Source organism: Brachyistius frenatus, unplaced genomic scaffold, assembly GCF_029030835.1.
Source record: "Brachyistius frenatus isolate BFR_SWC_R1_liver_20210118 unplaced genomic scaffold, ASM2903083v1 Contig_23, whole genome shotgun sequence".
NCBI classification, from domain to species: Eukaryota; Metazoa; Chordata; class Actinopteri; family Embiotocidae; genus Brachyistius; species Brachyistius frenatus.
In genome coordinates, this window is record NW_027210622.1 from 2,720,291 (window position 1) to 2,733,061 (window position 12,771).

Below are 12,771 nucleotides of genomic sequence, written 5' to 3' on the forward strand. Positions count from 1 at the left end.
TTTATTTTTATTTGTGGCGGCGGTTTATTTGAACAGATTTCCGCTTTGTTCTCCGGCAACTGTGGGACAGTGGCGGGATTATTTCACGACCCACCGAGTTCTAGACTCAGGCCCCACCAGGTGGAAGGGGACTGGACGAGACAAGGACGTAAAGCAGGAGCATCGACTCTCTTCTGAACAGGTTAACTGGGGCCTTAATATGCGCAAATCCGACCTGCCTGGTCACTACGACCATCGGACTAAATCTACTGCCTCTCCCGGGAAACAGCTCCCATATTCCAGTGTAACAAAACTTGCAACTGGCACAGCGTTTGCGCCCCGCAGCTGGTTTTGGACTTATGGTTCTGTCAGCTCGAAATCAAAGTCCTTAGCTCCAGACTCTGAAGATGGATATCAAGCAGATTTTACTGGTAAATGCAACTCTTATTTTATTTTAATCAGTTCACAGGTGTTAAGTAGCTGGATACTGCATATAGGGTGAAAAAGTTGCGTTGGGCCTTGGGACACTCAAGAGAACTGAAAAAAGAAAAGAAAAGTGAAATATAAGAGGAGGGGTGTAGAACAAACCCTTTTCTTTCTTTACATTTTTTTTTTTTTTTTTTTTTTCCTCCTCCAGGTTTTCCTGGAGTCCAGGGGAAGGTTTTGGACCTGTCCTCTGACTCTAGTCCACATTTCTCTGAGTGGCAGGCCATGAGGCCTTTGGTAGAGTGTGATGATAATGTCATGACCTTCACTGCCTCAGGTCAAGGACTCACACACTTGCTGGTGGACAGAGGTGAGATGAACCATGTAGAAAATGTGCCGAGGTCATGGTTTACGTGCAAAAGCTGGGCCCTCATTTCAGATGCATGTTTTTCAAGGTTTTGTTCTGCCTGCTGGTATAAACTGGAAAAATGATGTGATAATGATGCAACAAGTCTTTGGTTTCACATCCCTGCACTATTGATCTTTCTTTAAATCATCTTTGGCTGCAGCTAACTATTATTTTAATTATTGATTAGCCTGCCTCCTTTTTTTATTTTTTTATTTTTATAAATGAACTAGTCATTTGTGCTGTAAATGTCAGATAAAGGAGATAATGGTTAATCTCAATTTATTTTTCCATGTTTTTATTCTCAATTTTTTTTTAGAAAAAAACCCATACAATAATAAACCATACACATAAAAGAAAACCACTTCAAAATAACAGTGCAGCACATAGTCAAGGTGGCCAGACACTTATGTCAACCATAATTTTAGTCCAACAAACATATATTAAGAAATATATATACAATGGGTCTGTACATAGCATTACTTAAACTTGACTAATATACACAAATGGTATAGCATCCTGCATGAGGAGAGTAATTGACATGAGATCATCCCAATTTTACAGAGTTGAAGATGACGTCTGCCGATTGCCTGCGGAAAATCCAAGACATTAAAAAAAATTACTGATCTTAAAGAAAATTAACAAATCTTCACCTTTTTTTTTTAAAAGCTGAAACCAACATGTTGTCTCTACAGACGAAGCGTCTCCCATCTCTGTCCTCCAGCTGCCTCCATACTGTGGTTACTCTGTGAGGACGTCATGGAGTGACCTTGAGATGATGGTGCCATATGATGCATGTTATATCACCCAGGCGGTAACAGCACATCCCGCATCATATTCCCACCAGTCTTCGCTCCCGTGTTCATCACTCCCTCATTTATTTGTGTTTCTTCCTGTCAGAATGGAAGTTACGTTCTGCCCATGTTGTGGTTTGGCAGCCCGCTGAAGCTCTCCTGCCCGATGCAGACGTCCACTGCTGTCCTCTCGGCCCCTTCCGTCTTCTGCTCGCCGTTCGGCATGGCGGTGCCGATACGTGGGAAGGAGCAGGATGTAACCGTGCTGGGAGTCACAGGTACCATGGCTTTACTGGCAGATCAATGATTGTTTTTGAATATACACACTTTAAAGGTAGTGCTTTTGACTTTAAGCGTTGTGTTTAACATTGTAGTATCATACTATCCACATGAATTATACTGCGAACATAATAATTCATTTGTAAATGAGGGATTTTATATTTAAAATCCATGTTTATCTGAATTATATTCCAAATTTCAGCAGTTCATTGAGAGATTGTGAACAAACATATTTTATAACTGAGCTCTAAACTCTCCCTGTAATTGCCATGATTACACAGTTATTTCCAGGAAATATACTGTCCCTAAAAATGGTGTAAACAGCCTAAAGATTTATGTTTTGAACTATGGAATGTAAACTTTTATAGAGCTATCAATATTCCCAAATTCCCTGGTAACTAAATCCCTGAAGTTGATCTTTTATTGAGTGAAAACTAGTATAAAAATGTGTGCAATTTGTTTTACAGTAAAGGGAGCTTGGGGTCCGTTTGTATCTAAACAGTGTGCGTACCGTGTCAACTCTCAGTCTCAGAAGCCCACCTTCTTCATCCCCTTCAGTGCTCCTTGTATCAAACGTGGAGTAAGTTGTCTGAATTAAATGGATTATAGGGGCAGGCTGCTGGTTTCTAACAATACATTTTTTTTTGTGCCACTTGTTTACAGGATGGTCTGCACCTCCAGCTTATGTTAGATGTTCAGGAGTACATTCTCTCCTGCCCAATCAGTCCTCAGTTCCCCTACGTCCCCTCTCCACCCTGGTCTCCTCAACAGTTTCCTGACATCCCAGATCCTGCTAACCCTGCACCCACAGCCCCTCCTCCTCCTCCACCTCCTCAACCTCCAACCCAGAAGCAGATTGTACAACTTCCAGTCCATCCCCACCACCCTTACCCTGGTCTCCACTTCCTCCAGCTGCCCAAGGTCTACCCACCTGGCTCGCAACCCCCCCATCGACTTAAGCCCACCACAGGCCGTCCTTGTGGACCCCAACGGCAGCAGCAGCTCCTCTACCCTACAGGGCCTGGCAAGTTTATTGGGCCTTATCACTACCCATCTGGCCTGCACTACCCCTATGGGCCATTATATTACCCTGCAGTCACACCAGCTCCAAATCCTGCTTCTCCAACTGCAACTACGACTACTGCTCCTCCACCCAAACCTCCAGCAAGGCCTTATTACTCTCCGTACTACCATCAGATACCGTTCTATCCTGTACCCACTGCAGCACCAGTGACCCAAGCGCCTCCTCCTTTCCCTCCAAGCCCGCAGTCTCCTCTTCTTCCTCCCTCTCCACCAAAACAACCTGTACGGCCACACTATCGAGTCAGTCCATTGTATCCACCCGTTCCCTACAGCTCTCACTATCCCCATTGGACAGTTTCCTACCCTTCACATCCTACAGCCGCCCCACCATCGAGCCCTACAACCACCACCACTGACAGTCCCAGTTATCCCTCCGGCGAGATTTACTTCCAAAGACCCGTTTACTTCCACATCCCCACACCGCTACCACCTGCCTACGAGGACCCTCAGAAACAAGTGGCTCCACACGACACCTGCCTGCCTTACACCGTCTGTAGCCATTACTCTTACCCCAATCCTTATTACCGTACTGTGTACCCGCCACACTACCATCCACCCTACGCCCCTGTGCCTCAGTATCCAGGGATTCCACCACCAGTCACCTCAAAAATGCCTCCAGCCCCCACCACGACTCCCTCCGGCCCGCCCTTGCCCAGTCCTCAGACTCCCCGTCTTCAATGTCTTCCACAGAGGATGGTCGTCTTCCTGCCTTCTGCTCGCCCAAACTCCATCCAGGTCAAAGGTCAGTGTTGGTGCAAGTGCTTGTGTTTGTGTTTGTGGTAAGTTTGGCTTTTCATGTCAAAAAGAAAACAGAATCTTTTTTTTGGACCACTGTTCGTCTTGAACAATCTCTTCAAGGCCACATGTGAATCATTTTTATTTTTCAGCATCCTATAAAAAAAAACTCTAGGTGCTGCACAGGAAGAATCATAGGAGTAAATGCAGCATCCATACACATAACGTGTGACAATCTACTCAAAACCTAAATATATTTTATTTAGTAATGACAAGTCATTTGAGAAACTAGAACCAGAGAACATTCAACGCTTTTCCTTGGAAAAATGACAATTAATTGTTTATTAAAACACTAGTTAATTTCTCTATTATTAGTAATCTCTTTTTCTTAATTCTTAAACACAAGTCAATAGATAAAGTGCCTTTATCTCAGAAGAATATACTGTTGCTGGTCCCATGAACACCTATCTTGTTATCAGCTATGTGACAGTTTGCTTAGAGACGCTCCAGGCGTATTTCTGAATCGGCATTTACTTCTCAAATGAAAATGAATACATTTTACTGTAAAATTTTGCAATGTATCAAAAGATCTAACAACCATTGTTTCCTCATCAGACCAAATAAAGGCATGGCTGTTCCTCTCCAGTGTGTCTCCACTTTGTGGGTACATGCTGCAGATGGCTGAGGGCTCTGGGGTAATCCTCCACACTCCTCTGCCTGCATGTCACAGCCAATTATGGGTGAGACCCTGCTTAATGATTTGTCACTACCTGCACATATGTAATCTTTATGTAACTGCTCTACTTTAAACACCTCTCTGTGTATAGGATCATAAATGTTGACGTTTGAGATGCTCAGTTTCCAAAAAGTTCTTGGACACCATAAAGTCTTGGGGTCTGATTTACTAAAGGCTTGCATGTGTAAAATCAAGTGCAAACTTCACACCATCTGCAAAATGTTTTCCAAGTTTATCTATTAATGATGTGCAGTGAGGAGTGCATGTTTCAAATGTGCAATTTAACACACATTTCTGAGATGTCAAAAATTATTCAGACATTTCGTCTGTCCAGCGATTTAAATTTTTTGAGTTATTGAATGAGCTGAATGATGATTTACAGCCAACAACAAGGAGGAGCCACATAATATTAGTAATTAGAAAAAAAAGAAAAAAAACTTCTGTAGGCATCACTGCCGGGATATAACAATCCCGTTTTTCAGGTGTCCTGCTGTTCCAGGTCCTGAATGCTGTGTCCCACAGAATTCACAGGTAGCTTCATAAGGTTTCCACTGAATGAAGTTACCTGCTCATCACAGACAGTGCTGAACTTGCTGCTCAGTGTTTGTTAGAAGCATTTCATCCACTGTCCCTCCTGTTTTATTTGCCAACGTTTAATTATTAACCCATTTTCTTTTTTTTTGCCTAATATCTTCCATCTCTTCTTAATTTCATCTATTGAACTTTTTGTTATGCCCACGGCTCGCTGATAATCTCCTATATAGCATTTTCTTCTTCTATTTATGTTTCTTAATTTCAATGGGATCCAACTTCATTTTGTGGTGGTTCTGTGTTTTTCATAGCTGGAATCACTTTAACACAAGCAAACCCCTCATTACAGCAATTTGCAGCTGATATCAATGACGCAATTACTCTTAGTAAATTGCCTGCAAAACTGGTCCAAAATAAATGTGCACATTTTTGGAATTAACACACAATTTAGTACCCTTTATTTGAGATTTAAATAAATCAGGCTCTTGGTGTTATGTGTGCAGGATCAGAAACTTTGGTCCAAAAGAAAATAAGCATTTTGACATTAATTACAGACTACAATATGTAATACAACAACTGTGCCCTCATTGACATTAAATTTGAATGACATAAAATTTTAATATATTTGCAATATAACATTCACATCAGATGCATGAAGACAGTTGAGCTCAGAGGAAATCCTATAGCACCATGGCAATCAATACTAATTGTAATGACTTGACAGAGTAAAAGACAAAAATGTTTTCATTTTCATTGTTAGTTGAGCTGAGTTTGGAGTTTGTGGCTGTTTTATTAGATTTTTTTCAAGGCGAGTTTATTTATTTAAAGCACCATTAAGACTCCATTTAAGTGCTTTATAGAGGCATACAAATACACAGAGAAATTAAAGTTACATTTAAAGGACAATAAAGACAAGGCTGTACAGCCTTGCTATATGGAGGCACAGATGTAAAAGACATTTGAATTGCAGTTTAGTTTCAAGCCTTAGCAAACAATAAAGCTTAAACCCTGATTTACATGAGCTGACAGTTTTAGCAGACCTCGGGTATTCAGGAAGTTTGTTCCTCAGGTGTGCAGCAAAGAAGCTAAAAGCAGCTTCACCTTGCTCAGTTTTGATTTTGGGAACACTGAGTAAACTTGTAAACAGATGACCTGAGGGGTCTGGAAACTCCATAACATAAATGTAAATGAGAGATGTATTTAGGCCCCGAGACCATTTTGTGCTTCATAGATGTTTAAAAAGATTTAAAAATCTATTCTTTGACACACAGACAGCTGCTGCAGTGATGTAAGGACCAGTGTTGTGCTTCTTTTAGTGTCTTTTACATTTTTTTCTCCTCCGTGTAAATAAGTGGGAGGATAAAATGTTTAAAATGTCTTTACATGCAATGCAGAGCAATACAGCGACACCACCAAATACAACTTTGTTTCGTATTGCTGATGCTGGCAGTTTGTACCACTTGGGTTGTCACAGCTGTAATTCACGACAGCAGTCCCATTTATATGTCGAACACAGACCAGCAGTTCTTTCTCGTCAGCAGCTCATATTTATGATTAATCCCTTATGGACTATATGCAGCATTTGCTCTGCACACATCTGAACTGGGTGGAGTTTTTTTTTTTTTAATGTTGTGTGCAATCCTTCTGAGGAGCACTTCAGGTTTTTGTGAGTTGAGCTCAGTTCGAAGACTTTATTTTTAACTGGAAACGGTGCGTGGTTGCTCATACTGATTCTATTGATTTCTCTCTCGCTTCAGACTCCCACGACCATCTCCTTGCCTCTAAGGTTTTGGGACCTATCCACGGCGCAGTATAGGACTGTGGACCTGCAGTGCCCGTATCAAAGTACCCCTGAAACTCCCACACCAGTTACCCCACTCACAACTGCAGCAAGCCCCACCAAAATCAGCCCGACTGTGGTCCTGCAGACTAAAGTCTTCTGCACCCCCCATCAGATGACTGTGGAGCTCCCCCCTGGTCCCATCTCAGAAATAGTTGTTAAAGGTATGTGCAGGCTTGTGTACAGTTGTGTATATGTTCCAGGTGCATATGGTAGCCATCAGCTCTGCATGAGTTGACTGTTAGAATGGTTCAGGGCCTCTCCTGTACAGTGAACGGAGGGCGGGGGTCAGGGCAGGCTTTGTTTTTCTTTTGACTGGGGAACACTTAAACTCTGTGCCTCGCCATGCTGAGAGCTATAATTGTACCATTTAAAGTCTACACAAAAATTACTTATTGTATGTTACCATGTGTTTTTTTTTTTTTTTTCAGACATCAAGGGAAACCAAATGAACCTCCAGGAAGCCCCAAAGCACTGTGGGTATTCTGCAAGCAAAGGCAAAGATGGCAAAATCCATTTGACTCTGCGACTCCACTCGCGCTGTTATACGAGTGTGCTGGCAAGTATTGACTCGGATTTCACACTGAGCACATGACCTTTTTGTATAATGGACCGTTTTATGTACCTATTAACTCTTGTATAAACATTTTTCTCTTTAAAGGGTAAAATGTACATCATCACTGTCAGCTACGTGACGGTAAATGAGAGGAAGGAAGCTCAGTTTTCCTGTCCAGTTGTCATCCCAGGGTCGGGACAAGGTGGAGAGATTTTATGTTTACTCCTCTGAAAGGCTGTTCAATTTGCCAAAGGGCGTTTTCTTCAGGCCATTCAGAGTTATTTTAACTGTGCGGCTGACATTTGTCGTGCTGTCCCTCAGAGTGCAACCTTCCCAACGAACAGCGTCTCCCCTGCAGATCCGGCTCTGTATCTCAGCCACAGTGCCTCTCCATGGGCTGCTGCTTCAACAAGCACCCCCCTGCCTGCTACTACCCCATGGATGGTGAGCTGCAGTCTGTTTCCCCACTGGCATTTTCACGCCACTTAGCTGAGTACAGTTTAGCTGTTTAGAGTACGCAAATGTAAGCGCTGCAGCTGCTGGATGTGTAAAGAGGCACATTCACGGCCTGCACAGCGTGATTCAAGTTGGCAGTGACACAGAATGTGAAAAGGGTATAAGATACCTTGGGTCTCATTTATCAATTGCCTCCTGAGATTTCTGACCTTTTGTTCATCTGACCTTTACATAACTGTGCCTGTGTATCTGTGTGTGTTTGTGTCCCCCTCCAGAGTGCACTATTGACCGCCACTTTGTCTTCTCGGTACCCGCCTCCCTCACGGACCCCCCTCTTTACCCTGCCTTGCTTGTCGCTGCCAGTAACTCCACCTGCAAACCTCAGAGAGTCACTTCTGACTACGCCTTGTTCAAGATATCGATGGACAGCTGCGGCACGCGCAGAGTGGTAAGAAAACATTATGTAAAAGAATTGGTAAGAATTGCATGTTTGGACTCTTTGGACTGTTTGATCCAGTTAACACATTGTTGATTTTAAAGAACTTCTCTGGTGATATTTGATGTTTTTCTTAGTAATAAATCTCATGAAAAGACCCAACTAAACAATGAACTGATCTTGCAAGTATTTCCTGTGTGGCAAGAGTCTGATAGCTCATTTCTATGATGTACCATAGAGGTCCGTTGTTACTCCAAAACTACATATTGGACCAAATATAAGACAACCATGATGATCAGACAACTCGCTTTTTCCAATGTCTATTTTGAGAGACTTTTTTTTAGAATGGGAAACACTTTGACACTCATCCTGTAACCCAAGGACAAGAGTCTTTATCACTGAAGCCTTTTCACTCAAATTTGGGAAACATTAAATGGAGTATTGTGTAAAACTTCAGACATTGATCCCCCTCCAAAAATATGATGTTGTAAACATATATTTGCTTTGTCGTCAAGTGTACCTTCAATTTCTCAAACCTAATTTCCAGAAAAAAAATGATCATATACAAGTTGATTCAGTATCGAGAAGACATCAGTGAGCCACACTGTTGTACTGGTTAACATCTTCCTTCAGTAAGATAGACATGACTGCTGTAGTTTATTTAGTTCAGTAACACTTTTAAATATCTTTTTCATGGGATTGGTTATTTATCTGAAAATAATCCTGGCAACCACCACATTTTTTGTATTTATTACAGTTTACAAACAAAATTGCATGTCCACTTCTGTCCTAACAGGTGGTGGGGAAGACTGTCGTCTATATGGTGGAGATCATCAACAAGGTTCAGATCATCAGCCTCAACTATGGCACCATCACAAGAGATTCTCCTGTCAGGTCAGAGCATGTTGCCAACCCTTCATTTACCCACACTGTTCACAGTGAATCGTCTTACACAGTTACACAGTTTCTCATTTACATATTTTTTCTGTTTTAAATACACTACTGTTTTAACCAGCAGTTATTATCAAGATGATGTATTTTATTATCACTTTTGTTTAGACAAAATAAATGAAAACACAGGTTAGCTGTGTGAGATCAACTTTATTGACCATTAAGAGGCAGAATGGGCTACCATGTTCAAATACGTCTAAATCTTATGCACTGTTCCTTTAAGGTCACTCAGAGCTGGGTCTTAAAACATGTTGTCGTCCGACAACGTCAGAAATCAAATGTGTTCATAGTTGATCCAAACAGTCACAGTGAAAGATGGATTTATAGAAGACGGTTTGTTGCATGTCATTCTCCTTTTGTTATACATTCAACTATCAAATAAGGGAAGAAATGACAATAAATAAACTGTACAGATTTTATTTATCATGCTCCCTGTCCTCTCCACCACACTCAGGTTGTTGGTAGAGTGCAGGTTTGTGCCGGGAACGGTTTTGTCTGTGAGCTACGTGGTTAAAACGCCCACAATTGGTCCTCAAGTTCAGACCCACGGGGTGTTCGGAGTCCAGCTCAGGGTTGCCAAAGGTAAACAATTTTAATTTAAACACTGACAACTGCTTTTCGATATGAAAGAAACAATATTTTTGTGTTTCAGATAAACCAAGTTTATAAAGGGTTGAGATAGAAAGAAATTAAATAATTAGATATCAAATTGAACAGGTACAAGCCAGTATTTCAGCACTGTACGAATGCTCCTAACATATTCAGGTCAGCTCTAGGAAAACTTCTGCCTGGATTTGAGGGGGTGAAATGCAGTTCAGGAAATAATATCCTTCTATTTCTATACACCCATCTCGTATCAGATGCCCAGTACAAGAGCTACTACCCTCAGTATCACCAGCCCCTGCAGATGTTGCTGGGGAAACCTCTCTATTTGGAAGTGCGGCTGCTCAACTCTCCTGATCCCAGTTTAGTGCTGCTGGTGCACTTCTGCGTGGCCTACCCCCGCTCTGGAAAAGCTGTGTGGGTGCTGCTTTACAACGGGTATGTTGAAACATCTCCTGTTTGACGAGAACATGAACAAAAAAACGACACTGCGCTCAGCAGAAAAGGAACAAAAATTATGATTTACTGCATAAAAATATATAATTTTTCATTGTAATTTTGCTGAAGAGAGCTACCAAGGGAAAGTGAAAGGAAGTATAGTTTTGTTAACTATTGTCCTTATAGCTAATTTGCCTGTCTATGTTACTCCCTAGATGTCCCAACCCCTTGGACCCAGCCACACCACAGGCTGAGCTGTCTGTTCCTCAACCACACTCTCCTCAGATCCGCCGCTTCACAATCAGCACCTTCCAGTTCCTTCCTGATGGCGAGTTCAAAGACCCAAATGAAGAGGTAAGGATGTATATTTGGTATCATTTTCACCCAAAACTAGTGTTACACAGTATTCAGTTACCCTTCAGATTCTGTGAGCTGCAGTGTTCGTTAGGTTTAGGCATTAGCAGCGAGATGGTTAGTGTACGAGTACGTAGGCTCAAGTCATACTAGCAGGATAGTCTCTGGATTTAGTGGAGAAAGAATAGTTGTGGTGGTCGTGGGTAGCACATATGATCTTGTGGCTTTGAGCAAATATCACGTTGCCAAAGTATGTCGGCACAAGTGATTCTAGATGTTAAGCAAGGGTAGTGGGTGTGAGCATTGAGGAGAGTAGTCCTGGGACGCCAGGACTGCTGTTGAGCCTTCCACAGGTGTCGCGGGCCTCACTTGACCAAACACCGGTGAAGGGTAGTGCCCACTTGATAGATACTGCACACTCTCAAAGTGTTGCTGTGGCTTTGTTTTTCGTGGGTGGTTCTACTTAGTACACAGTGAGCATAGCATACATTGTGTTTGTTAGTGAGATGTTTGGCAGATATTGAGTCAGTTGACCCTTGCAGTGTTATTCTGCGTTAATTTGGCACTTTGTATATTGTATAACCAGGTCACGTCACAGAATCTGATGGGTCACCAAATACTGTGGCGCTCCCTGTAGGGCTGATAAGGCCATTGGACACACAATTTAACACAAATTGCTCAAAAGATAGCTTTCTTCTGGCTAATGTTGGCACTAGTAGTATTATGAAATGCAGAATTTAACAGCACAACTGCTACCATTGAAAACAAGGTCATCAACGTCTATAACTTGTTATCCATGTTTAATGAGCCACTGGTGATAAAGGTTGCTGTAGTTTGTTTGTTTTGTGGAAAAGGGGCACATAACGGGGGCCTGACAAATCAGGGAAAGACACGTTGTGACTGTTAATGCAGTCAGCAAGCGGCCATGTGTGTCTGTGTAATCGTCTTTTAAAAGTCATCATTTCCGCCCATCGGGACTAAAATGTGATCCCGGTGTTCATAAATGAAAACAATGTCAACAGTGTTTTCAAAAGTCTCCTTGTTAGGGGTTCAAAGACGTGGAGTAGCGTGGACGCCAGGCGCAAATGTAGCTATGATAAAGTGATTTAAACGAATGCGTATCAGTATGGATGTAGCCGAAGCTGATGAGCTGCTAGTTTTACTGTAATATTTAACAGGCAGACAGGACAGTGATATCTATGTTCTCATCTAACTTTTGGCAAGAAAGTGAATTTATATATTCCCCCAAACCTCAAACTATTGCATTGATCATTCTTATCTTATAGTTTGTATGTGTTGCAGCAAGAAAAAAGTTTACACGTATAGGTGTCTGACAAAAGTGCCTGAATTTATCCCCCAGAGAATGGATGAAGTCTTAAGGTCTTTACACACTGAGGGTGTGAAAAATGCAGTAAACAACACTGCATATTGTGATTGGTTGATGCCTATATTTGCAATAAATATGCTCAGAAAAATGACCGCTTTCTCAGAAAATAAAATGTTTTTTTTTTTTTACCACACCATACGTATCTTGTATGAAAATGCTCATGACAAAACCAGTCTAAAAAAAATATATTGACACGTGAAGTAATCACACAATGTAAAAGCATGTGACTGTTCCCTCTGTTTAAATTCATGCAGGTTATCTGTTTGTTTAGCAGAAGCATATACTCTTGGTGAACTGAACCATCTCTTAAGTCAGCATTCAAGATGTGGACAAGCCATTTTGTTAACTGCAAATTGTGGCCAAATCAAAATCGCCAGCAGCTGTTTGTCATAATCCATTGCTCACTCTTGAGACTGGACACCACATTAAAATCTCACTCTAATTCTGCTTCCCTCTAAGATCTACTTCATGTGTTCAACTGAAATCTGCTCGCCAGGTGATGGGCCTTGTGTTGAGGGATGCTTCGGCCAGTGACGGTGAGGAAAATTACCTCCGTGTCCCAAAATCACCCTGATGAACTCTGTAGAAACATCCCTGATTACAACCCTCCTCCACCTCACAGAAAACAGCCTGAGAGTCAGCAGTAGCTGCAGTTCCATATGGCAGCAGGGCAATGTTTTAGTAATGAGGAGAGTTTTGAATTATTTATTAAGACTGATCTATTTCCTGTTTTTCAGTTAGGACATGAACGCCTCTTGAAGTTTTTCAAGATGATAATCTG

At 41.8% G+C, this 12,771-nt stretch overlaps 1 protein-coding gene across 1 annotated transcript; it reads left to right on the top strand.

The window, feature by feature from the left end:
* LOC138620161 (uncharacterized) lies at positions 1-12,771 on the top strand. The gene is made up of 18 exons (XM_069697135.1): positions 1-410; positions 617-775; positions 1,507-1,625; positions 1,712-1,883; positions 2,352-2,464; positions 2,548-3,709; positions 4,318-4,442; positions 6,727-6,973; positions 7,241-7,368; positions 7,471-7,567; positions 7,687-7,809; positions 8,097-8,269; positions 9,054-9,151; positions 9,663-9,790; positions 10,069-10,249; positions 10,465-10,603; positions 12,450-12,526; positions 12,728-12,771. The coding sequence occupies exons 1-17, from the start codon at positions 200-202 to the stop codon at positions 12,522-12,524; spliced, it is 3,450 nt and encodes a 1,149-aa protein (XP_069553236.1). The 5' UTR covers positions 1-199; the 3' UTR covers positions 12,525-12,526; positions 12,728-12,771.

Bases quoted from the DNA above. Each gene is read 5' to 3' on its own strand.
- LOC138620161 (XM_069697135.1), top strand. From the start codon at position 200: ATGCGCAAATCCGACCTGCCTGGTCACTACGACCATCGGACTAAATCT. The intron at 4,443-6,726 runs GTGAGACCCTGC...CTCTCGCTTCAG, and splicing joins CATGTCACAGCCAATTATGG to ACTCCCACGACCATCTCCTT. The intron at 7,369-7,470 runs GCAAGTATTGAC...TTCTCTTTAAAG, and splicing joins GCTGTTATACGAGTGTGCTG to GGTAAAATGTACATCATCAC.